Genomic DNA, 27632 nt, shown 5'->3' with positions numbered 1-27632 from the left:
TAGTCTCTGATGCTTCGTGCTGTGCCACCAACCTGGAGGTGTGGGTATCTTTGACGAATATTGATACTCCCCCTCCTTTTGTGGTTCAGTCCAAGTTTTGTGGCCGAAAAGCATGGTATGAGGTATAACCTGGTAATACTGGGGTGCTCTCGGGAGCCTTGAACGAGGTTTCTGTTACTGCACAGATATCGATGTTCTCCATGCTAAGGAGAGTTTTGAGTGCGTGCATCTTGAGGTTTAGACTTCTGGCGTTGAGTAGCATTACTCTTAGTTTCTTATCCCTTGTGATACCTATGGAGGTAGGTTTGTCTTTTGAGCCTTGCCTAAAAAAGGCACTATGGGGGTAGCAAGAGCCTTTGCCAATATCCGAAAGCCCAGAGGTGACAGGTGCAAGCCATCCCTAGCGAAGCATCGTGGCTTGTCGAGCATGTCATCCCAGGCTGACTGTAAAGTTTTTCTCTTTCTTTCAGGGTAAGCAATTCAGTGTGTCTTACTCTATTTGCCTATAGTAACTAAGGTGGCTGATTGCAGGAGATGTGAGGCTAAACTCCACAGTCTACACTTGCATACTATATCATCCTATCAAAATTACTTTACTTCCCCTGTGCTTCCAGAGCATTCAGTGCAAAAGTGATGGCTGCCTTTTCCTTCCTTGCTTAAACAAGCTGTATTTTCCTTGAATTACCTTTGATGACGTTATGCTGACGCATTCCTTTGTGTAATGTTTATATTAAAATCTGCTGGACATCCAACTGTCAAATCCTTTTTCATTTGGAAGAAATGGAAACTATTATGAATGTAAACATATAACTGTTTCTGATAATCAAACTAACATGTGAAGAGCACATTTTTGACACAGAACAGAATTTTAATGACATTTGTTTTATACCTGAAGTTTCCTGGTTAAATGTATTTTCTGTAGAGGTGACTTGCGATTGTGGAAGTGAAGTTTCTTCTGTATTTTCAGTATATGCTCCTGGTTGTGGAATTGTTGCAGTTTCTGTAGAAACTCTTCCTGGAGGCACAGTTATCTCAGCTGTTTTTGATGATGTAGTTGCCTCAGCTGAAGTTTCTTGAGCTAGTGATGTTTTAGCTGCAGTTTCTACATATGCAGTAATTGGTGGTTGCGTCTCTTCTGGACTTCCAGTTGACAGTATATTTGATGTTACTGAAACAGCTGCACTTTCTGCTGGTGTTACTTCTGTAGCAGTTGCAGTAGCTGATTCCTCCGTTCCTGGAGTTTCTGTCTTAGTCATCTGTTCTAAGGATGTTGTATCACCTGGCGGTGCCTCGGTTATTCTTTGTGTCAATAATTCTGATGACGTTACTGTGCTTGCACTTCTTGTCTCTGTTGTAATTTCTATAGATACTTCTGATGGTGTCTGAGTCAGCACTACTACAGAAGTAGTTTCCAGATTTTGTTTTTCTGTTACAGCTCCTGTGGAAGAGATGACTGGAAGTTGTGTGGTCTCAATGATACTTTTAGCAGAAGCAGTTTCTAGCAGTAATTCTGTACTTACAGTTTTAAGAGAAGTAATGCTTACTAATGTTGCTGGACTATTTGAACTTCGTAAAGAAGTAATTTGTGTTGTGTCTTCTGTTTGTTCGGATGTTGTCTGAGATTTTTCTTTGGTACCAGTATTGCTTATTTCTGTTCCTCCTGTTATCTCTTTTGTGCTTTCCTGCTGAGGTGTTTGTGATGACGACAATGTATTACTTTCTGATTGTTCCTTTATTGTCAATGTTGTTTTTTGTACTATAGGTGTTGAAAGTATTGATTGCCCTGTGGTCAGCATGGTTGTTGATTCCTGAGTTGGAACTGTTGTTTTATCTCTAGTTTGCTCATTTGTGTTTGCTGGGTTTGGTGCTTCAGGTGTATTGGTTAGTATTGATCCTTGACTTGTCAGTGTTGTTCCTGAAGTTATTTTGTTTGTTGTAGATGTTGTAGTTGCAGTTATTTGTTCGGAGGCTGTCACTGCTGCAGGTGACACTGCTGTAGTTTTTGTTTCTTTAGTTGATGTTGTTGTTGTTGTCTGTGTTGTTAATTTCACTGTTTTTGAACAGAGAAACAAAATCTTTTAAATTAGTATATGCACGCTGCAAAACTGCTATTTGCATGGCTAATATTGTATTATAATGCAGCATGCATTCATGTTATGGAAGAATGAAACAAAAAGATTTAATACTTAGACTAAAATGTTGACTGAGAGTCCTGAAAGACAGCAAATGTTGTCACATAACACTGCGTGCATAAAATCATATACAACAGCATTTAAATCTGCAAGACCGTATTAGGTAACCAATAGAACTTAAATCACAGTTATAGCTTACATACTTTGTAGCTATAATGACGTCATTACTGTCATATGCCTGTACACCACTGCTGTAAAAATCCACTGTCTTGGAGTATGTTTCCTACCTGAAACTCCACATATGAGAGAGACAAACAGCAGCAGGCAAAGAAAGAGAAATATACTCAGAGGGAGAGAAAGAAAGAAGGAAAGAAAGGTTTTTTAGATGCGCATCTCATATAATTTATTACATTACAATTTCTCAGTCACATAGATTTGTATACAAGTGTATGACATCTGCTTTCAAATGAACCTGCATGCTTTAATAGAAGAAATTTTTGTTAATTATACATGAAAACAAAGGGACTGTTTATACAGATAAAGAAAGAACTGGACAAGCTATTTATGGCAAGAGTGCCCCTTCCTGATGAATTATTTATAGGCATTCCACATAAGCATCTGTCAGTCCCAGACCTCTTTGTTGGTGAATATACTGTTAGATGCTGGGATTCAGGCTGCAGTGGAATTAAGAGAGGTATGCAGTATGTTACCTAGCAACATGCTGTATGGCACAGAATAGAGTCAGATTCCATGCATAAAAGGCATTCTCAAATCCAGCTCTGATGGATCTTTTGCACATCCACAAAACAAGCTCCTACGGGTACTAAACAAATCAAAACTAACCACGGTTAACAAGACTAACCAAACAAACTATGTCTCTTAGAAACAATGCATGGAAAATATGTCTGAGAGACAGAACACAACGAAATGAACTCCACTACAAACAACTCTGCAACAAATCAAAACATCTAATAATACAAAATAAAAAAGATTATTTCTCTGATAAACTATCCACTTCATATAACAATCCCAAACATTTTTGGAAGTCTGCCTCCTCTCTATTTAACCCAGGCACCATCGAAAACCCATCCTCTGCACCAGAAAAAAGCCCACAGGAAATCTCCCAAACCTTTAATACCCACTTCATCTCTACCATCCAAAAGCTACTCAAAGACTGCCCATCCAGCTCAAACATACACTTCCCAATTCAAACAGAACACACCACCACTACACAACCAGGCAACTCCTTCACTATTCAACCTGTAGCCACCTCTCTGATTTTGAAATTCCTAAAACAACTCAAACCTTGCTAGCTGTCTGCAGATAACCTTCCCACAGAATATCTGCAAATAGCAGCTAGCTCAATAGCATATCCAGTTACCGTTTTTATAAATTGCTCTCTCACTGAATCTTACGTTCCTCTCCTGTTGAATAAAATCCATCATTACTCCACTACACAAAGGGGGTAACTCCTATGATCTTGCCAACTACCGCCCTATCTTTATACTCTCCCCTCTATCTAAAATCTTGGAAAAATGTGTTCACTCACAACTACTTAAACACCTCTCAAATAATGCTCTTCTATCCTCTACCCAACATGGTTTCCAGCCAGGCCATAGCACCATTACTGCCCTATTATCTTTCACAGAATCTGTCAACAAAGCCTTGGATGCAGGCCATCCTACCTCAGTAATCCCATTAGACCTATCTAAGACTTTCGACACAGTGTCACATGTTAAACTAGTAAACCAACTAAAAATCCCTCGGCTAGTTACCTCCTGCATACAGAACAGGGAACAATCAGTAAAATAGTTAAATGCGCAATCTCAGTACCAACCTAACAATATAGGAGTACCACAGGGATCCATTTTAGGTCTACTACTGTTCAATATCTTCATCAATGACCAGCACAAAGCCCCCCTAATCCAGAACATCATCCAATAAGCTGTTGATTCAACATTTATATCCACCTCTAAAACTTTCTCAGACTTCCTCACAGTTACACAACATGCTTTTACTTCTATTGAATCATGGCTTATTAATGCACAACTAATGCTAAACCCTCGATAAACTAAACTAAACTTCTACTTTTCTCAACAAAACCACCCAGCATTGACTTTAAAATCCTGGCTAAAAACGGCACAGAAAAAACAGCTAAATTACTAGATATTACAATAGATGATAAACTCACATACGAACAACACATCCTAACTGCAATCAAGAAAACCCATTTCAAACTAGATACATCCTAACTGCAATCAAGAAAACCCATTTCAAACTAGATAAACTATACCGCCACAAACTCTACCTGGATAAGTATACCAAAATAAAACTAGCCAATACCCTACACATCCCCTCCCTTCTATATGATAGTGCCATTTTCACTAACCTGCACACAACCTTTAGTAATAAATTACAATCCTGTTATAACAAAATTGCCAAATTCACCTCTGGAAAACCTCACTGTTCTCATCACTGCCATGCCATAACTGAACTAAGATGGCTAGAGTTTTCCCACCATCTACAATACACCCAACTAACCTTAGCCCACAAACTAATTTCTAAACCAAATGACTGCCCTGCCCTTAACTCAATCCTACAAACATACACCCCCACTAGAACACTAAGATCTTCCTGTAAACTGATGCTTACAGTACCTAAAGCCAACAAAAGAGCAGGACAATGCCTGTTCTCCAGTACCATAGCTAAGCTATGGAATAACCTTCCATCTAAAATAACCCAAATTGATCACCCAAAAGCCTTTAAGGTAGCCTTAAAAACACATTATCTAGACAATCCACCCTGCACCTGCCTCAAAAGCAAACCACCTTAAACAATATACGTAATCAAATACTACAATGACAAAATCTTTGCAGAAACCCAGTCTTCACATTTATTAGTGTATTCTTACTATGTAGGAGACTGGAAATCTCACCAAAGAAGGAAATGCTGTAACACTATTATTCAATTGTAAAATTCTTGTTTTATTTTCTACCTGTCATATCTTCTGTGTGTGTATATATTCTATGTTGTTTCTTCCTGTTATATCAGTAACATTGTTACATTGTACATTGTTACATTGTATTTTAATTATTGTGTTCCTTTGTATTTTGCTTGTGGAGCTTTTCTCCCCGGGCCTCCACTGAAAATGGGTCTCTGACCCAGTGTGGACTTTCCCGGTCAACAAATGTTAATAAATAAATAAATAAACAAACAGCATCATAATCACCAAATCTAAGGATTTAAAATTTTCTTGCAACATGAATAGTACAAACTGGTGAGACAGATATGTGTCTCAGAGGATCTCCGTGCTCTGGAACAGGCTTTCCATCCATGTGAAGCAGAGTCCATTCCTAACACTATTTAAGCATAGCCTTGACCAATGGATGGGAAGTCAAAATTCGCACAGGTCTGGACCCCATGTCTCTGATAGACAGAGGCAGAAGTAACTATGCCTAAAATAACTACATCCCCCCCTTCCCTGGCATAACCTTTAGAAATTTCCTAACTAATATACCCCTCCTAGTAAACACCATTATACATAGGGACGCAATTAGATTGGGTTGTGTGGTTAGGCTTATATAGGCCATGGTGGCCATTAGCTTAGTATATACCTATGGACCTTAGTACTGGTTTATAGGTTAGCCTGGTAAGTGCCAATATCTTCTCATATAATAGCTTGGAATGGAAGTAGGTCAGTGGTGACTGGATCTGATCAACTGCCACCAATGTAAAGGAAAAGTTAGTGGACAGGGGTAGTGGTGATTGGATGTGCACCACTGTTACCAATGTAAAGGAAAAGATGGTGGACAAGGGCAGTGGTGACTGAATATGCATCACTGTTGCCAATGCAAAGGAAAAGATGGTGGACAAAGGCAGTGGTGGTTAGATCTACTTCATTGTTACCAATGTAAATGAAATGATAGTGGGGCAGTGGTGACTGGATTTGTGCAACTGCAACCAGTGTAAAAGAAAAGATATTGGACAGGGGCAGTGGAGACTGGATCTTCTCCACTGCCACCAGTATAAAGGAATGGATGGTGGACAGGGTGTATGTTGACTGGAGGCTCTCCTCTGTCCACAACTATATTATGTTTCATATAAAAATCTTAAATCTTAACCTGATGGCCACCGGAGGAATGGTCCCTTGAGTCAAACCTCTATACCATAGCTAATGTGAGTAGCAATATTCTGGAATAGCAGTTTTATCTGCTTTAAGCTAAATGAATGTCACGTGGTTCTTTGGAAGTAAGCTTGCTAAAGCCCATTCATCCAACATGGAAAAATTAAATTAGAAACTCATCAAGAAGAATGTAACCCCAGAATTATTCATACTAGTTCCAGTGAGGAGCTTCCCCTCCTGTGAACACAATCCTTAATGAGATGTTCATTTGGTCTTTCAGATTTGACCAGGCAGGCACAGCAAATCCCAGCTTTGACAAACTGTATTGTATCATTTTTTCCCTGCTTTAATAAATTAAGGAGCAATAACAAAGCAAGAACACTTCAGGGCTACTCTAGAAATCCATTGATGCAATCAGTGAAGACAGTGTATCATTGCTGGATAGGTTAAAAAAACACAAGTTCACTCATCCCTGCTTCATGTGTAAAGTGCAGTAACTTATAAACAGGTTGAGCAAAGCTGGAAGGAAGATTACATAAACCCGTGAAAAAAGAGGCACCAAATTAATACATTACTTGGTTTCATAATTTCAATAAAACTGGTGATGTGGCATGAGGCCTTTAAGGATGAGTACTTAATCATCAGCTGATGATTTAAATTAATCTAAACTACCAGATAATATAATACAAATTGGTACCTTTTTTATGATTTTGCAAATGTCATGTGTAGTGTCATGGCAAGGTGGGGCAAATAATGCATTTCCCCAGGGTACCAGCTTGTAGGGAATGCTGCAAGTTTTTTTTGTTTACAAGCTTTAATAGCTAATTATCAAACTGTCCTTTTAAAGATAGTTAAACTACAAGCAGTTTATAAGCAATCAAAATTACAATTGCTTAAATGCCATATTTTAAGCTGTCCAACTGTTTTTTTTTTTGCTTTTTTATAATTGATGGGGGGTCAATATTATGGCATTGCACGCTCAGAAGAGCAAACGACACATAATTGACCCCATGTAAGTGAAAGCTTACAATGTCGAAACCAGAGAACAGCAATTTTTTTCCAAGGGAAAAAAGTGCTGTTCCAAAAAAACTGTAAAACACCACCCTACTTAAATATACCAACTCCAAGATTGTACTACAGTGTCGAAAATGGCAAAGTAGTGAAGGCGACCAAGTGAATTCTTTCCCAGGGAAAGAATTAGCTGAAAAGCTGCTTCGGTATTTTGCCTTTTTGCACTTTTCAGTTCGGCAAAGATGCATTTGACAACCTGCGTCTGCGACAGCATAATAGGGAGCCAGGATGTGGGGGGTGTGAAATGGAGATGCTACCCAGGATACTGGATTCTCTTGTTGCAACTCTACTAGTGAGAAAAAGACCGTGCTTATTACAGTAACATGTTAGAATAACTAAAACGTGAAATAATACCACTAGATTCCAAAGTATCCTTCAGCAAAAACAAAACAGCAACCGATGATCAAGATAAAACTTCAAGGATACACCACGAGGAGTAGGAGTAAAATTCTGTCTTTTATTCCAAATAACACATGAAACAAGGTAAAAAAGATAAGCGCTTTCACGTGCGCTATGCACGCTTCATCAGATCTATTTAAACAACAATAAAACATTTCTTATATAGCAAGTGTCAACCAATAAAAAACAAACATCAATTAAGATGTTTGTTTTTTATTGGTCGACACTTGCTATATAAGAAATGTTTTATTGTTGTTTAAATAGATCTGATGAAGCGTGCATAGCGCATGCGAAAGCGCTTATCTTTTTTACCTTGTTTCATGTGTTATTTGGAATAAAAGACAGAATTTTACTCCTACTCCTCGTGGTGTATCCTTGAAGTTTTATCTTGATCATGTTAGAATAACTAAAACATTATTGAAAATACAGAATAAAATGTTTTGGTGGCTGTAATACCTAAAGACAGTAAAGACCCATCTGATCCAACTTCATATAGTCCCATTTCAATTCTAAGCCATGATTATAAAGTGTTTATGTCTTTAATGACTAAAAGAATGGCAAAGGTGATGCCAAAATTGATAGATATGGACCAATGTGGTTTTGTGGAGGAGGTGCAAACATTTGACAACATTAATAGAACATTGATAATCCAGAGGTAAGCAGAATGTAAGAAAACACTGCTGTTGTTGGAGGGTCTTGATGCAAAGAAAGCATTCAACAGAGTAAGCTGGTATTTTATGAGTAGGGCAATGGAAGCATTTGCATTTCTTGATACAATAATAAGGTTAATTAGAAGGACATATGAGGAATTGGAGGGAAATGATAACTTCTGTCTGAACAGAGAAACCAGGCATGGGTGTACTCTTTCCCCTGTGTTATTTGTATTATATTTAGAACCACTGGCAAAGAAAAATAAGGGACTCAGAAATTCAAGCATATTAATTGGTATGGTGCTCAAGAAAAGTTGGCATTATTTGCAGATGATATTTTGTACCTGATAGAACCAGAAAAGGACATCTCAGTGTATAAAATTAATGAAGATTAAGCAAAGACTATATAAACAATTTACGCACAAATGAATTAGTCCAACAATACCCATATTTTATAGGGACATGATAAAATTAAGTATTTAGGAGTATGGATTAAAAATGATTGGTTTATGGTGGCTAAGGATATGTAAACAAAAGATAATGCAAAAATTGAGAAAGTGGAAACTTTTGCCTATTGATATGGATTGCAAATTACAAACAGAATACATTTTTAGTCCCTTTAGTTGTATACACAGATAAGGCATATTTTTCTCAACCAGAGGAGATGTTGTGGACAATAAGTAATAAAAAATTAAAAACTTTTATTTGGGAGAGGAAGAGGGCAAGAGTCAAGTGGGATAAGTTGATCCTCCCAACAAAACAACAGGATTAACTGATTTAAAGGAATATTCCGGAGCTACACAGTTAAGCTCTTTTACATAACACAAGCAGAAAGATACACTTTAGAGTGGAAGGGGATGATGATAAAATGGGGAGGGGGTAATTCAAGAATTAGGGAAAGAATGGGATTTTGGACACAAATCCTTAAGGAGAATAACAACAGTCACACAGAATATTATATTCATAAAGTAGCAGAAAGTAGACAAAGAATGAAACCAACATGGAAATTGCGAAAGGAGATTCTGCTGATAGGGATGATTGTAATTAGGGCTACAGTGAATGGACAAGAGGAGGGTGGAATTTACTGGAGGAAGCTGGCAAAAGAACCAAGGTATTGGGAACAAATAATTAAGAGAAGGAAATGTAATAGAATGGGACAAAGCCAAGAAGACATTTGGATTTTGATTAGTGATTGCCTTCCCTATCTGGGATTGATATCAGAATATAAACAAAGAGAAAGGGGAATCCTAAATGAAAGACCTGTACTGGTTGAGTTTTTAATTGAATCTAGAACAGAAGCTGCTGTTAAAAAAGGTGATAATTAGCAAGGCATACAAAATATTACACAATAACTATAGTAATCAATCAGAAGATTGATTGGGAAGGAAGATTAGATATACAAGTTCACATAGAAACTATGGCAGATCATGTGCATGGCTCCCAAATATGCAACAAAGTCTAGAAGATTTAGGATTTCTGCCTAGAATTGCTTGTATAGGTATGTTTAAACCCTGAGTAGGATCCAAAGAATTTTTCCTCGGGTTAATGGCAAATGTTGGAGGTGTGGTAGGAAAGAAAGAGGTAACTGGGAACATATGTTTTCAGAGTCTAATGAGTTGGCAGACATTAAAAATTCCCTACAGAGTGCTGTGTCATGTATACTCTGTGAGCAAATGGGTATATCCAAGGAAATAGTTTTCTGAGCTGGGGTACAGGATCTGACTGCCTTGTTAAGTTTAATTCTGGTAGCTGCCAAAAAAAGCAATTACTAGAAAATGGAAATGGAATCAAAATCTAAATAAACTAAACTTGAGATAGTGAATATTGTAATAGTGATAAAAGAACAGGGTAGGAGTAAATTACATAACAAAATGGAAATTGTGGGAAAAATGTATGCAGAAAAAATGTTTTGGAGGAGGAATGAGATTTAAGACAAGGCATGAATTGAATAATTTATGTAATGTTGCTTAGATTATACATCACATATAATGCTATATATACTATAATGTTTGTAAATGTTAACTTGTTAATATGGTTTTATTACTTATATATAAATGTAAGTTTGCCTATGTCTCAAGTGATAATTCAATAAAGGTGTTTACAAAAGAAAATGCAGAATAAAATGGAATGCTCTGGCCACACCATTATATAACTAATGATATAGAATGCCCAGGACCACGGTTCTCCTCCTATGGTATGTGAACCAGAAAATCCACGGAACGCCAGTAAAATTAACGCTTTTATTCACCAACCAAATATAAATCACACGCGTTTTCGTCCTACATACGTTCATATAACTGAACAGACAAAACCAGGTTCAGCTGCTAAACTGATATAATCATAAAAAAGTTAGCAGATCATGACTGAGAAGACATAAATCCATGTTGACAGATGGGCATAGGTAGTGCATCAAACCCCCTTTTCCAATTTTTGTACATGGGGATAGGATGTCACATCAACAGTAATAGAGGTAACTCACTTCACAAGGACAACAACCAACAGCCTTTTAAAGCTTTTATGTGAGTGGATCATTTTTGGGCGCACAATTAAACAATGGCATAGCTTCATTTCTTTTCTATACGGTGGGGGAAAGCCCCCTTAGTAGGGTTATACTTTAAAGGTAGCATAACATATCCAGCAGCTCATTCCGTAAGTTAACAATAAAGGAATCAGGCATCAAAGCCCATACATGTGTTTCTTTTCTTTTTTTTTTATTTTGCTAATTTCATAATAAACCATTTCTTTAGTAAATGATAGTCATGAACCAAGCAGTGGAATGGCTAGAGAAGCACAAATTGTAGAGGGACCCGTTCTCTGCTCAAACATGAAAGCCAAAATCTGTAACTTGTCCAAAAACTCAAAATAATTAAGATTATTATAACTAAGACTACTGATAAAAATAGGCTGCCACTATCAGAACTGAAAATAATGCATTAAATTTACTAAATGTTTGTTATAGCCAATAAGTTCTTAATAGGTGGCCTCTCATACTAGAAGAACCAATGTTTTGGATTTGATTTTCTTTAGGTCTTATTATCTGGTGAAGAATAATTATTTATTGCAAATCCTTCACTTACTAACGTTAACTATTCTACTGCTTACATTTAGTTCAGAATGTATTAGGAATAAGACCTTTTATTTTGGTGTATTTGGAACTGTATGTATACGTGTACACTAATGCCCTCAGAAGTTAGATCTCTACATTTGTAAAAGAATGATAACATTTGCAGTTCAGTGTGAGCTTGTCACTCTCATCACTATTCAAGTTTCCTTAGAAAAGGTAGAAATGCAGAGAGATATCAATACAGTGACGGTGGAGGTTCAGAGGAAACTGGCGTTTTGAGACCGTGGATCATATGGATTATATGAGCTGCATTCCAGACTCTTCAGGCATCTGCATATTATGTTGTCAAATCCCTTATCAGATATCTCCATCAGACCTCTGGCTAGTGGATTGAGCTTGAGAATTGAAAGACTGCAAGTATTTTATGATTATACAGGAAAAACTCCTGGAAACTGCAGCATTGTTAGTTAGCCAGCATTAGCTGAGTAAGTCATGGAGATAATCTTAAAGAAAGAGCTGGTAGCCTTCCTAGTGGGTAACAATAATGTTAAGGACAGCAACCAACATAGCTTTATGGCCAGAATGAGCTGTCTGTCATTTATGATTGAGATATAGGTGAACTTGGTAGATAGGTGCCCATCAGACCTGGTCTACCAGGACTTCAGCAAGGCATTTGACAATGGCACACACAGCCAGCTATTAGGCAAACTAGAGGACATGGGTGTAGGTCCAAATCTGAGTAAGCAGATTGCTGGATGGCTGAAGGGTTAGGCACAGAAGGGTGTAGTGAGAGCGATGATAGCAGGAATGAAGGAAGGGATTAGTAGAGTATTGCAAAGATTAGTCCTGTTTCAATCTCTTCAGTGTATTTGTCTTAGAGATAAATGACGGAATAGAGAAAAGGATCAACCTCTCTGCTGACAACGCAAAGGCAGGTTCAGGAGCCGAACATGAAGGGAAGAGTCTAAATGTAGGCTGAATGATGGAAGTTAAACTTCCGTGCAGACAAACGCAAACTGTTGTACCTAATCCACAATGACCCTGGGATGAGGTATTAGATGGAAAGTGGAAGTGACGTTAATTGCAGAGGGAAGCAATGTGGAGGTATTGATCGCACTTAAACTGAACCGCCATGATCAGAGCGAAGGACAGTGGCAGTTGGAAACAGAATGCTGGAGCACATCCTTAGGGGAAGAAACTGTAGAATCAAAGAGGTAATGCTTCCACTCTTACTGGGTCCTGATTAAATCACACCTTGAGTACTATATACATTTCTGGAGGCAGTAGAGAGAAAAGATCATCAGACTGTAAGAAGGAGTCCAGAGGAAAGGTATCTTAAAGCAGTGTAGCAACTGCCTTATGCTCATAGACAATGATCTGCTATGAAACACAAATAACTGATTGTAACAAATGCAAAAACTTAAAGGAAAACTCCACCTTAGAACTGAAAAAAATCTATTTTTCACCCTATCTCTGTTTTCTGAGCTATTTTGACACCTCGTCATCACTCTGTTTCTTATATAATTTTAATATGTTTTCTGCAGAAAGGCTGTCAACAGGGCTTGACATATTAATGTGATCTTATCTTTTTTGAAGTCTTTCTCTTTCCCATAATCCAGTTCAAGTTTGCTTTATAAAACTCATGCTAGACATAAGGAAGTAGTGGTGTATTCCCATTCCATTGACATGTAATGAGATTAGTGTCAGTTGCTGTCATCAGTATAACTGGACTGCTTCTTTTTTTTTGATTGGCCATCACTTGAGTGTGTCTCAGGGCCTGTTCTACTGCATACTAAGGAATTATATAGCTGTAACCAAAACAGTGGCTAAATTACAGGCCTTTGTTCAAAGTATCTTTTTGTAGTCTAAGATGAATTGACAAACCACCTCCCCCTTACATTTTGGTAAATGCGCTAACACTTTACAAGAATTACGAGAAAAAGTATTTGCTAACTTTCCTCTAAATGTCACAGACATCTTTGATACTGCATTCAAGTCACCTAAGTACAAACAGCTAACATTTATAATTTAAAGCTTAGCATTTCAATACTGTAATGCTGCTTACGTTATTTTGTCAAAACAAGTGACAACTGCCTTTGAACCACTGACTGATCTAATTGCTCTGTTTTGCTATGAAAGACATGGCTACAATGGAAGTAGCTGTGAATTACTATAAGTTGTCTTTCTCATTGCAATAAAAGCAACAGGAAAACAGTTTCACACCTCTCTGCCTTGTTTACAGCAGTCCGAGCTCCTGATATCAGCAGGACTAATTACCCATATAAAATTGTCAGAAGTACCTGACTATAAATTTCTCTGTGTCTGTGGTATGTCATGCAGGTATAGATAATTCCTCTGCAAATTATGCGAGAAGTTAAGCTTAAAAAGAGTGGGTGATCTTTTCCTTCCTTTGATTCTAAGGTGAGGAGATAACAATTTTATAAAGTGCAAGTAGGTTTCAGGTACCTACACAGTACTGGAATCATATTGTGGGGTGAAAAGCAACCTAAAAGTTCAGTTAAACTGTAGCAGAAGGTGGGGTTTTCCTTTAAGAGATATGAAAGTCTCACTCTGACAAAAATATATATTGTGAACTTCAAACTAACACAGCACACACTATACACTGTGCTCCGACGCATAATATAATGTATATGCACCCAACTCCGACATATAATATAATGTATATACACCCATCCCTGACACCTAATATAATGTATATGCACCCAGCCCTGACATATAATATAATGTATATACACCAAGTCCCAACACATAATATAATATATATACACCCAACCCTGACTCTTAATATACTGACACATAATATAATGTATATACACCTAACCCTGGCACATAATATAATGTATATACACCCAACCCTGACATATAATATAATGTATATGCATCCAACCCTGACACATAATATAATGTATATACACCCAACCCTGGCACATAATATAATGTATATACACCCAGCCCTGACATATAATATAATGTATATACACCAAGTCCCGACACATAATATAATATATATACACCCAACCCTGACTCTTAATATGATGTATATACACCCAACCCTGACATATAATATAATGTATATGCATCCAACCCTGACACATAATATAATGTATATACACCTAACCCTGGCACATAATATAGGTTCATAGGTTCATAGGTTCATAGGTTCATACTAGGCTATCTGCCCAAGGGCATTTATAAGCCTAGCCCATAGTTATTTGGCTTTCGCCACCCCTTTAGTTTGAATAAAACTATGCCTATTATTTTGCTGTGCCTCTGTCAAGCAGTGACACTGAAGTAATCCCTGGGGTATATCTGCGATCCCCCATCCATTGGTCAAGATTCCTCTTGAACAAGGCCAGCGAGGTGCTCTGCCTCACATGTACCGGGATTTTGTCCCACAGCATAGGGAGTCTCTGGGTGATGAATCTGTCCCTCCAGCACGTTCTATAAATAACCGTGTCAAGGTTTAAGTCTCCCGCCCTTGTGGTTCTGAGGGATCTAGATTTTTTGAGGTGAAGCATATTCATCAAATCAGGGTTTGACATGGCCTTATATGTCAGGCACAGGTCACCTCTGAGCAAGCGGTATGAGACTGAATAGAGCTGGAGTTCTTTCAGTCTGGCAGCATAAGACATATTTTTGAGACCCTTTATCCTTTTGGTGAGGAACTTTTGGGGCCTTTCCAGCTGCTGCAGGTGTCGGGTCAGATACATTCCGAATGGGGCATTGTACTCAATCATAGGTCTAATGAGTGATGAGTACTGGGGGACGATGACCTCCCTTGATCTAGATGTGAATCCCTTCATGATCAGGTGGGCAATGTAGAAGGTTTTCCTAACTACTTTAGCAACATGAGTGTCAAACGAAAGGCTACTGTCAACCTGGGTCCCCAGATCCCTGATGACTTCTTCTGTGCTCAGTGGATTGCCACCTATATGGTAGCTAGGGATAACCTTGTTTTTCCCAAAGGGTATGACTATGCATTTCTTGGCATTTAACTTTAGGCCATGGCTCTGGCACCAGTTATATGTTTCTGTGAGGCCCTTCTGAAGGATATCTGTGTCAGATGTGTTTTCGACTATGGCGCCCAGTTTGCAGTCATCTGCAAACTTTGTCAGCCATAACCCTCCTGTGTTTGCTTGTACTTCAGAAAAGTAGATGCCGAACAAGAGTGGACCCAGGACTGATCCCTGTGGGACACCACTTGTGACAGGCTTTGAGTCTGACATGGCTCCAGCAACTCTGACCCTGTGGGTTCTGTCACTTAGCCAGTTTGCAACCCATCTTGTGATGTATGGGTTTACATTCAAGCTGATGAGTTTTTCGATGATACCTGAGTGGGGTATTGTGTCGAAGGCCTTTGCCAGGTCAAGGTAGGCTGTATGGACTGCCTTTCCCTCATCAATGGCCTTGGTGACTGTCTCGAAAAAGTCAACCAAGTTTAAAAGGCATGATCTGCCTTTGGCAAAGCCAAACTGGGTTGGATCCAAAGTCTGCAAGTTCCCTATGTCTTTATTTATGAGTTCCATTATGATCCTCTCCATGGCTTTGCAGATAAGGCTTGTCAAGCTAATGGGATGGTAATTTCCAGGGTCGGTGGAGGCACCGACCTTGTGAAGTGGGACCACAGTCGCCGTGCGCCACTCCTTGGGTACGTATCCTGAGGTGAGGCTAAGATTAAACAGCTGTCCTAACTGCGGGTTTAATTCCTCATTGAGTTCGTGGAGCACACAGCCGGGGACACCATCCGGTCCCATGGATGCTGTGTTTTTGCTTTGGAGAGAGCAGTTCTCACCTGGGTGTTGGAGATGTTTGGGGCTACAATCCTCTGGTATAGATATCTCTCCTTTTGGGGAGGGGAGAAGTTTGCACTGAACCTGTCAGCCAGTATGTTGGCAATGTGTGTAGGTTCAGTAATCTTCACATCATTTTGAACTAATTCTGAGCATATCTGGGAGTTTCCTCCTAGGTTTCTAACATAGCTAAAGAAGGCCTTATGATTGTCTTTTGAGTCCTTGGCGATTTTTCTCTCAAAATTTGCCTTGGATGATTTTATGAGAGCTCTTAGTTTTTACTTATAATGATCAAAGGTGTCTTACCTTTCAAGGATTTTGCTCTATCTTGTAGTAGCTTCCTCCTTTTGTTGTAGAGCTTGTTTATGGCTGGGGTCCACCAGACTGGACGCTTGCCTTTGGTACAAAGAGTCTTAGTTTTGTTTGGGATTGCCTGATCCATGCAGTCCTGTAGGTGCTGGTAGAAGGCATTTGTAAGTGATTCAGCGGTTTGAGTAATGTTTACCACTGGCTCAGGGGCCTTAAAGGAGACCACATTAGTTTTTAGAAGTGTGAAGTCGGCTTTTGAGAAGTTTTTCACTGTGGTCTTTTTTATTTCAGGTGGGGGCGGGATGAGGACCTCCAGCGAGATTAGTTTATGATCTGATCTCACCAGTGAGGGGTATACTTCCGGTGTTGAACATTTTGATCCCATGTTCGTGATGATGAGATCAAGTATGTTTTCTCCTCTTGTGTATATAATGTATATACACCCAACCCTGACATATAATATAATGTATATGCATCCAACCCTGACACATAATATAATGTATATAAACCCAACCCTGGCACATAATATAATGTATATACACCCAACCCCGACATATAATATAATGTATATGTATCCAACCCTGACACATAATATAATGTATATGCAGCCAAATTCTATGATGAAGTCTCAAAATTCACTACATAAATAAATGTATAGAACTGGCAATCCGGTCCAGATCCAAACACAGTTGGAAATTTAGAAGCCAGCCATCAACATACAATCAAAGGAAAAAAAATCATTAGCGTATATGTACAAAGCTAAAGACTCCCAAGTCAAGGAAAATATAAGGAATTTGACTAAGAATTTAAAAAAAGAGACTGTTAGACCACTATGGCAGCCAGTGCATTCAGTTTGGCATCTGAATTCAATGACAATTGCAAATCTTTCTCTAGTTATGTTAAAAAACCAAGAAGCCACACTCAGCAATGTACAGAAATCACAGCAAATTACAAAACTGACTTGGACTTCATGGACATTGCCAATATACTAGCAAATAAATTTAGTACAAATTTCTCTCCAGAGATGACTGTCCAAGGCCCTCTGATCCCCATATCTGTAAAATCCCCCATCATTACTAAAGAATGCGTGCTGAATATACTGTCCAAAACTAGGAACACTACCAGCATGGGAGGGGGGGGGGGCAGATAACATGTCAAGCTGTTTTAGTACTTATAATGCCCTGCTAGAACCTCTGCATAAGCTATTTAGCCTAACCCTGGATATAACCTCAGAGGCAGAAGTATTGTGTACTGCAGTAGTGATGCTACTCCATAATGGTGGCCCTTCTACTGACCCTGGAAACTATAGATCCATCAACTTAATTTGTTTTATATATAAGATCATGGAACTTGTTATAACAGACTTTATTAACACTGATATTGAAAATCTCAGGCTAGATCCACAAAATTATGGTTGTCTAAAAGTTAAATCCTGTGTAATGAACCTTGTAAACTTCTTTGAGACGGTAACACAGTTTACCATAACTAGGTCAATGGATTTTACATCATTCCCCATGCTAGCTTAATTAATAAACAAAATGAGTTACAAATAGACCCCTACATGGTAAAGCTGATAACTAATTGGCTAAAAGACAGAACCCACATGGTGAGGGAGGCAAGGGCAGTGTCAGAGAACTTGAAGGTGACCAGTAGTATCCTGCAAGGCTACATGCTGGGACTACTTTTGTTTGGTATTTACTTCTGTGACCTACAGAGTAAAAACCAAGACCTATGGCTAACCAAGTCAGCAGATGACTTCAAATGGAGAGTCTGTCAAATCCCCCTCTTAAACAGAAGCCCTCTCACAGGAACATTGATTTAAAAATGCTAAGTGTATTGAAAATTGACTTAAATTAAATGCTACAAATGCAGCATTGTTACATTTGGTACACAAAGGCATCCCCCCAGCATAATTAGAGGACTGGGAACCTGGGATGATAATAACATCTCCTTTGGTCACCATGTAACAACAGTAGTCAGGAAATCCTTCAACTTGGGACAACTGATCACTGAAGGACTATCTTCCAGATCTAAAGAGGTTATTGTCTCCTTGGATTCAGCAATGATCAAACCAATTACAGAATACAACTCTGCAGTGGGAGACTAAGTGTACCTTGGACTCTATCCACCCACACTGTTTTCAACCCCCCCCCTCCCATTTTTAGGACCAAGCATAAATGCATGTGTTCCTTTGGCTTCATCTTCCTGATTGTTTTAAATTACATTTTTTGTTTCATACAGCAAGCAAAGGAGAGCAGTATTGCTGGAACTGAATTCATCCAAAAATGTCTTGGTAAGTACTTTTGTGAGGTGGACCCTGTTTCTTACAAAATCTCACCAAGATGACACTGATATATAGACTGTAGTTTATATAGCATATATCATGGATGGAAGTAGGTTACAAAATAAAAAAAAAGCCAGCTGGGTGCTCAAGTCCCAGGATAAAAAGTGCTCAGTCCTGTATGCACACTTGTACCAGGACTGGAAAAAATGACAGGGCAGAATCCTCACGACACGGAAACATTCTTACAATGGGGTTAGACCAGGCTTAGCGAGAGGATTCCCCCTTTCCCCCATTATAAAGGAAGTAGTAGTCCACAAAAACAACAAAAACTGACAGGCCAAAAAGCAGCCATAAAGATGACAGAGTGGACTACCTAGGATAAGGAAGAAATTATGTATTGTTACTATTATGCAAGAAGCCCAGAATTTCCAGATTTATTTATTTATTTTATTTATTTATTATTTTATTTAACATTTGTTGACCGGGAAAGTCTGACTAGGTTCCACAGATCCTGTTTTTAGTGGAGACCTGGGGAGAAATGCTCCAGAAGCATGTCTTTAGAATGGAAGATGGAAGATATACAAATAGATGAAGGTAGAAATTATAGGAAAGATAAATACGTGCACAAGAAAAACTGTCAAAAGCTTCAAATGCACATTTTTGTTCATTAATACAACAGATCCATGAAAAACATTATACAGACCAAGTGATTTTGGGCCATTTGGAAAAGAAGCAACTGAGGAGGTGCAAACATATAAAGAACAAAACATATAGATTTATGAATGGCATAAAAAATAAACGTGGACACAGTAAAGAAAGAGAGATCTGATACGGTGCAATGTTTATGCAAAGGAGAAAGTGAAACTAATCAATACAAAAAGAAGCTCCAAAGATATTTGAAGAGAAATACAGGAAAAGGCACTCAGATATGAAAAATTTCACAATACAAAAAAATTAGATCACAAAGGGGAACATAGAACAGAAGATTAGTAAAGTAGAAGTTAAACAAATAGAAGCTAAAGTTATAGAATACCTGCAAAGTGGAGGATTTAGTGTTGAAAGTCTAATACAGGTTATGTCACAGCATGATGGAACAATGAGTCCCCAAAGTAAGGAGAAACAGGAGGAGCAGGAGACACCTGAAGAAGAAATATGGACTTGGGGAAAGAAAAAGACATTTAATATGGTGAAATATTTATGCAAAGGAGAAAGCAAAACTAATTAATAATAATATATATTATGGACTGTGCAGTGGTGCAGCGGTAGCATTGTTGCCTCACAGCAAGAGGCTCTTTAGTTTGATTCTTGGCTGGGGTACCTTCTGTGTGGAGTCTGCATGCCCTCCCTGCATTCATGTGGGTTTCCTCCTGGTACTCTGGTTTCCTCCCATGTTCAAAGACATACATCTGGAGCTTTTCTCCCCGGGCCTCTGCTGAAAATTGGCTTCATTCCAAATTGGCCTTTCCCAGTAAACAAATGGTAAATAAATAAATAAAATATAAACAAAGCAGCACCAAAGATACTTGAGGAGAAATACAGGCAAAGGTATCCAGATACGCAAAATTTCAAAATACAAAAAATAAGAAAACAAAGGGGGAAGTAGAAAAGAGGATTAGTAAGGGAGAAACTAAAGAAATAGAAACTGAGGTTATGGGTTACCTGTGAATGGACAGATTTAGCATCTCTGGTAATGTCACAGCATGTTGGAACAATGAGTTTCCAAACTAAGGTGAAACAGGTGGAATGGGAAGCACCCGATCACTTGCCACATGAAGCTACTCCTGAGTCTTCAGCAACAAACCAGTACAAAAGTTCAGTTAGCGGTGCACATCAAGAGAAGTTCAAATGGAGGTGAACATCAAGAGAAGGTCAAATGGAGGTGAACATCAAGCGAAGGTCAAATGGTGATGTATATCAAGGAAAGGAGCAGAAAACAGTGACAACTCTGATGTGGTCAATGCTGTATAATGAATGGTAGTGAGTTCCCATATCAATGTATGATGCAGGATACAGCTGAAGAGAATAAGCCACAGGAAGATGTTCTAGAACTTTCTGTTGAATGCTCACAGGAAATGGGAAACAAAGAATGCACCCTCAATTTAGAAGAAAGTGACCTAAGGGAAGAGTTGCTTGATTTAATAGAGATGGATAGACATATTCAGATTGATGAAAGAAATGCATTACAGAAAGTCAACAAGACCCAAAATGTTAAAAATCCGATGAAACAAATGAACACATGTAGTTAAGATTATTAACAGAAATTCATGTGATACAACAGAAGTAAATGGGATATATTACTGTGCAGCTAAATCAATAACAGACAAACTCTTTCTATAAAAACACAGGGGATAAGAGAAAGGATGGGAAGAAATCAAATGCCATCGCAGAAGTATTGACTAGAGCAAACTATAAAGCAATTAAGACAAAAAGTGTCACTGCTAAAAGAGTATAGCAGAGAGAACTAATCAAAAGTTCATAGAATAGTACTAAGCTAACTGCCCTTGTGAGCCATTTTAAGCCTAGCGAATTATCTCTTGTGAGACTCAAACCCGGCACTTTGTGTTTGTAAGGCAAACATCTTAACCATTCAGCCACCCTCCCAACCCCTAAACTTAACCCTAAACCCAACCCAACTAAATACTTAGAAAGATGGATGTGATAAAAAGCAACATGCAGTATTAGAACAGACCAGTATCTATTGTACAATATTGCAAATAATAAACCAAAGACTTCAGCACAGGCAGAAAAACTTAGAATATATGAAAATAAATATAAAGGAAAAATACAAAACAAACAATTCATTGATGACCCAAAAAATGTTTATAGAAAATTGCAGAACAAACTAAAAGAAATAAAAACACCACCAAAACAAGAAGAAATAGAAATGTTTTGGAGAAATATTTATGAAGACCCTGTGGAACATAACAAAAATGCTGAATGGCTGAAGTAAAAGAAACAGTAAGTAGTTCAAATGTACAGGATATGAAATGGGATGAAGTAATAGCCTAAGAAGTTGAAGCAGAACTGAGACATGCTCCTAACTGGAAAACCCCAGGCCCAGATGTATCTAAAAGTATTAACATCTTTACATGAAGATTTAGCCCTGAGTAAAAACTATTCATATGCATATCCCAAACAGACACCAGTTTGTTTAACATTAAAAAAGATATTCTTCCTTAAGAGTGAACCTGCAAGCTATCCTAAAAACTATAGACCAATAACTTGCCTTTCAACAATGTATAAATTATATACTGGAGTTGACGCTGTCAGATTTTGTAGTCATTTTAGAACCAAACTCAATCATGGCAGTGGAACAGAAGGGTAACAGAAGAAAGTCATGTGGAACAAAGGATCTTTTGTTAAATAAAGTCATAATGGAAAATTATAAAAAAGGGGAGGAATCTAAGTATGGCATGGCTAGATTACAAAAAAGCATTTGACAGCGTCCCACATTTATGGCTAAAGGAGTGCTTACAAATGTATAAGATGTACCCTACACTGATCAATTACATTACAGTGACCATGAAACACTGGTAAACCACTTTGCAGTTAAGCCGTGATAAAGGACAAATTATTATCCCAGGGTTAAAAATTCAAAGTTGGGTGTTCCCAGGTGATTCTTTGTCACTCCTGCTCTTTTGTCTTGCCTTTAACCTATTAATCTATCTATTTAACGGATTTGGTCATGGCTACAGTTTGGCTCCCAGAAAACAGCAAAGTGCAAAGACTATTCATCTTCTTTTTGTGGATGATTTAAAACTTTATAGTTCATCAGATAAGGTGCTGAAAGCACAACTGCAAAGGGTCAAAACTTTCACAGATGATATAAGAATGTCATTTGGACTTGATAAATGTGCAAAAGCAACATTTAAAATAGGAAAGCTACAGCACCAAGAAAATATTAGTCTCGGACAGGAATGTGATATAAAGGAACTTGAGCAATAGGAAGTGTATAAATATTTGTGAATTGATGAAGTGTTGACAATAAACATGAATAAATGCAAATGAAACTCAATAAGGAATATTTTAGAAGAGTAAAATTAATGCTGAAAACAGCCTGACATCTAGGATCAAAGTCCAAGCTATAAACCAATTTGCTATTCCTGTTTTAACTTACAGTTTTGGGGTGATTGACTGTCCCAAAAGGTATTGGAACAGTTGGATAGGAAACTAAGAAAAATGTTTCACGCTTATGAAAGGATATATAAAAATCAGTGTATACCAAGATTATATATTCCTCATTCTAAAGTAAGTATGGGGCTCCTTGAAATTGATTACATGTATAGATCTGCAATCGTAGGACTGCATACATATGTGTTGATCTTGCCAGATCCAAAATATAGTGAAGGTTTTAAAACATGAGACGAACAAGTCTAAGGTGACTTCCCTGCTTAGTTTAGCAGAGGTATACTAGTGGCAAGTGGGAATGGAAACCAAACAGAAGTAGACAAATGCCAGGACTCTGAATGTGCCAAAAAACAAAAAACAACCCCCCCCCCAAAAAAAAAAAAACAAAAGAGAGAATATAAGAAGAAGCATCAGATGAGAAGTCAAGAAATGTGGAAAAGGCATAACTATAGCTGCAAGTACAGGAAAGTCGTGCAACAATCTCATGTCAATCAGGATCTAACTCAGCAATGGTTAAGGAGAGGAGAATTTAAATGGAAAGATAAAAGGTTAGTACTGGTGGCCCAGGTTAGTGGACTATGTGCACATTGGTTTACAAGGTCCATTAAACATGTGGGAAAGCCTCTTTGGCTGAAAGTGCTTAATATCAGTGGAATTAAACATAAACGGAGTACCCAGTGGTGCCATCTTTTTGTAGTATTTTATGTTTGAAAGACAGACAAATGCCCCTGTTATGCTCCTGGCTAGTTGGCTCTTTCCTATTATTTCACATGCTTCTTTCTCTTAAACCATTTTTTGTCTGGTAAGCAACTAATGCTTTAAAGCCTTGCTGTTTTCCTTTTTCCCGATGGACACAGCTCATTCTCAGCTGAAACTTGTACATTTCTATTTTGGCATTAATATGTGTCTTAATGACTATTTCTCCCATATGAAAATATGTTTTTTATCATCTGTTTTAGTTAAGTTTTTTTGTAAATGTTAACTGATTGCACTGTTCTGGAGAATTTCTCCCTAGGTCTCCACTGAAAATGGGCTTCTTGTCCAGTCGGACACTACCCGGTTAATAAATATAAATAACTAAATCAATAATAAATAAATGCAGGTTCTGTAAAACAGAGCTGGAAACAGTCATACACCTTGTTGCTGATGGCAGAGCACCTGTATACTGAAAGGCACAATACTGTGGCAAGACTGTTGCATTGGGGATTGTGCAAACATTACAATATTGTAATTTGAAGCACCGAAAACACAAGCCACAAAGCATTGTAGAGAATGTTGAAGTTTATATCACATGGGATCACCCATTACCAACAGTTCAAAAAAGAGATGCAAGAAAACCAGAAATAGTAGTCCATGAAAAGAAGATAAAAGTAGCATTGATCCCTGAAATTGCTGTACCCAGTGATGATAGTGTTTAAGTACAGAGAGACACAGTCATAAAATACCAGGAGTTGCAGGCAGAAATAAGGGCAATGTAGAAGAAGGATGCCCAGACAGTTCCAATAGTAGTAGGAGCAATGGATCTCATAAAAAAAACTGACAGTCTTATTTAGATATGCTACCAATACATGTATATGAATTGCAGAAGGAGTCAGTTATGGGCACATTGTGGGTGCTGCGAAGAGCACTTTTGGCTAACATCAAAGGTCGAAACAATACTGATTTCATGTACTTTAATCGTACTTTGATTTAGGAATGGCATCCATTCCCGTCATGGTATTGGAAACTCAAAAACCTGAAGAAATTAAACCACTGTTTGTTAGAGTGTGTTTTAAATTTTTAGTTTTGAACATTCTCTTTTCCAGTAAGCAGGGAAACAAAATGTATTAACCAATAATGACAAAAGTACCCCAATCAGGAAAAGTTTGACCATAAAAGACCACTAAAACTGCTATCATTATAATCCATGAACATCCATACTCATAAATTACAACCCAAGCTGCAAACTGAATCTGGGTCATTAGTGGTACGGATAGATGCCTTGCCTCTGTGCTTGTTCTGATACAAATATTTATTTTTAATGCAGATTTGTTTTAGTAGGTCTAGTTTGTTTCTAGAAAGCATGCAGACTGTACAAAAGCTACTAAACAGAGTTTTCATGTTTTTATTGTAAAGTTTTCTGTTTAAAATGCTACGTACCTTTTCGACATATTTCTTCATAGTCGAAACAACAGTCTCCAAACTTAAAACAGATCTTGTCACAGTGACACCTCTCTCTAGTTGGCCTGCATCTAACATTGCAACAAAATTGTGATTTTGAAGAAGAACATTTTCGTGACTCTGTGAAAGACAATAATTGAAAGTATTAGAGCAAAATACATTTTAGATGCAAATATGTCAAAAACAGATGCATTATATTACATTTACGTGATGACAGGAGACAATAAACCTAACTATAAATGCATTTAACATTTTCATCCAGTCCTCTCTTTCCCTAACCTAGTCTGAGCCTGTCCTGTCTGATAACCTTACAGTGCCTCTGTGGATTCCCTCTGCAATTAACTCCATACATACATACATACATACATACATACATACATACATGCAAATGTTTCAAGCACGGGCATTAAAGCCCTTCTAGCTTGCCAATATGCCAAAACACTTGCTCCCATAATAAATGTCCAGGCTGTTCTTAAAAATATCTAAACTAGTACTTGCTTTAATGTAATTAGGTAGTCTGCTCCAAGCATCAGCTACTCTGTCAGAGAACCAATTAGTACACTTCTCATTCCTATAGAATCTTCTACATAGGTTATCTGACGATTCTCTAGTACTTTTTGATAACTCCAAACATTCCCAGAGGTAGTTGTCCCTAAATGCCCTATATACCTGAATAAGATCTCCTCTTAAATATCTGTAAGAGACACTGTACAACTTCAGGTATTTTAGCCTTTCATAATAACTTAGATTTTCATATCCATGGATGCTCTTGGTTTATTTCCGCTGTACTCTTTCCAGTTTATTCATGCTTGTTTTCCTAAACTGTTTCCATATTGTTATTTCATATTCAAGTTTAGGTCTAATGTAACTAACAAACAATGACTTCATTATGTTTGATTTCCTAGACTTTATAAATCTTTTTATACAACATATAGTTCTATAACTATCATTAGCCAGTTGGTTGATATGATTAGAAGAACTCATAGGTGAATCTACCCATATACCCAGGTCCTTAAATGAGTCTACAGTTTCAATCACTGTGTGCTGTACTAAATATTCATCTTTCAGTTTATGTCTCCAAAATCTCATATGCTTAGTTTTTGATGTATTTTATCAACATATTATTCTCCTGTGCCCAAATGGTCAATTTAGTCAAATTATTTTGAAGACATGCCTTATCTGCAACATTTGTTATCAGTTTGCCCAATTTCAGGTCGTCAGCTTATAGACTGTAGAACACCTCAGATGAAAAAGTAAGATCTGAAAGATACAATCTAAACAAGTAAGGTCCTAGTACAGAGCCCTGTGGAAGACCTTGACTGTAACCAAGGATTTCACCTATCTAGTTGGTGGGTGATACTTGCCATGTCCTATTTGCAAGCCATGCAGCTATCCATCTTATCAACAGTACATCAATACCCAGTTGTACTAATTTATTGATCAGTGTTTTGTGCATGACCCTGTCTAATGCTGAAGTTAAATCTATATAAATCACATCACAGCACAATTTTTCATTCATAGCTGTTATTATATTGTTATAGAGCATCATGTTACAGGTGGTAATAGATCTATTTTCAACATATGCACGCTGATCTATGATTTCAAGTTCCAACCTATCCAGTTCTGACAATAACTTATCCAGTATTACATTCCTCATTATTTTCCACAACATGAAAGTAGACTTAAGGGTCTATATGATTCTGGGTTTGTCCTACTCCCCTTTCCCTTGAAGACAGGTTTAATAAGTGCACGTCTCCAATCTTGAGGAATCTCCCCATATTTATATGACCTAGTGAATAATAGATATAATGGTAGTGTAAGTTCTTGCTGAAGTGTTCTCAGGTCATTGTTACTTAATTCCGTCTCCTCCTGCGCTTTGTTTGGATCTAGTATGCACAGTTCTTTTTCAATATAATCTAATTTGATTCCAGTATCTGGGGTTACCTGGATATCACTAGGACAACTTACCATCCCTTTTGTGGAGCCAAACTGTTTTGCATAAGATTTTGTAAATAAGTCTATAATCTATTGTGTCTGAATGAATTTTAGAATATGCACACAGTTTATCAATTTGTGTATCTTTACTCCTTCCATATCTTCTGTATCTATAAAAAGGTTTCATGTTAGGCTCAATAACTTTATATAAATTTTCTTCAAATTTGTCTTGATCTTGTCTAACACTGTACTTAATCTGTTTGTCCAGCTTGTTTATTTCAGTTTTCAAAGCTATAATTCGACCTCTCTTCAATTTCTTATATTTTTTGTCTCTCACCTTAATCAGGTATCTTGTTCTTATGGAAATATACCCCCCCTGACATTGCGTGCCTAGATCCTGATGTTAAACATTTTTTTGACTTTTTTCACTCAATTTCTCTTTCAAAACTTTCCACATTCCATCTGCAGTTTTTCCACTGAACACCTCACTCCAGTTAGGTCCCTAATTCTCTCCATGCAAAGCTGCTTTCTGAAATCTAGTGAGTATTTAACTACTACTGCTGTTA

The 27632-nt window shown here is 37.7% G+C and overlaps 1 protein-coding gene across 5 annotated transcripts in view; it reads right to left on the bottom strand.

The window, feature by feature from the left end:
• The window catches only part of LOC122790904 (flocculation protein FLO11-like), a 319945-nt gene that overhangs the window by 39355 nt on the left and 252958 nt on the right, over positions 1 to 27632 (bottom strand). For all 5 annotated transcript variants that reach the window (XM_044058584.1, XM_044058588.1, XM_044058586.1 and 2 more), the window contains exons 2-3: positions 25111 to 25251; positions 890 to 2050 (exon numbers count right to left, since the gene is read on the bottom strand). In XM_044058584.1, coding sequence (XP_043914519.1) covers positions 890 to 2050; positions 25111 to 25251 — 1302 coding nt within the window. The remainder of the gene's footprint in view (positions 1 to 889; positions 2051 to 25110; positions 25252 to 27632) is intronic.

The sequence above is a fragment of the Protopterus annectens genome, chromosome 16.part0, assembly GCF_019279795.1.
Source record: "Protopterus annectens isolate FY-2018-M chromosome 16.part0, PAN1.0, whole genome shotgun sequence".
In the NCBI taxonomy this organism is placed as follows: domain Eukaryota; kingdom Metazoa; phylum Chordata; order Ceratodontiformes; family Protopteridae; genus Protopterus; species Protopterus annectens.
The sequence above is the reverse complement of the archived record's forward strand: the minus strand, read 5'-3'. Positions and strand labels throughout refer to the sequence as shown.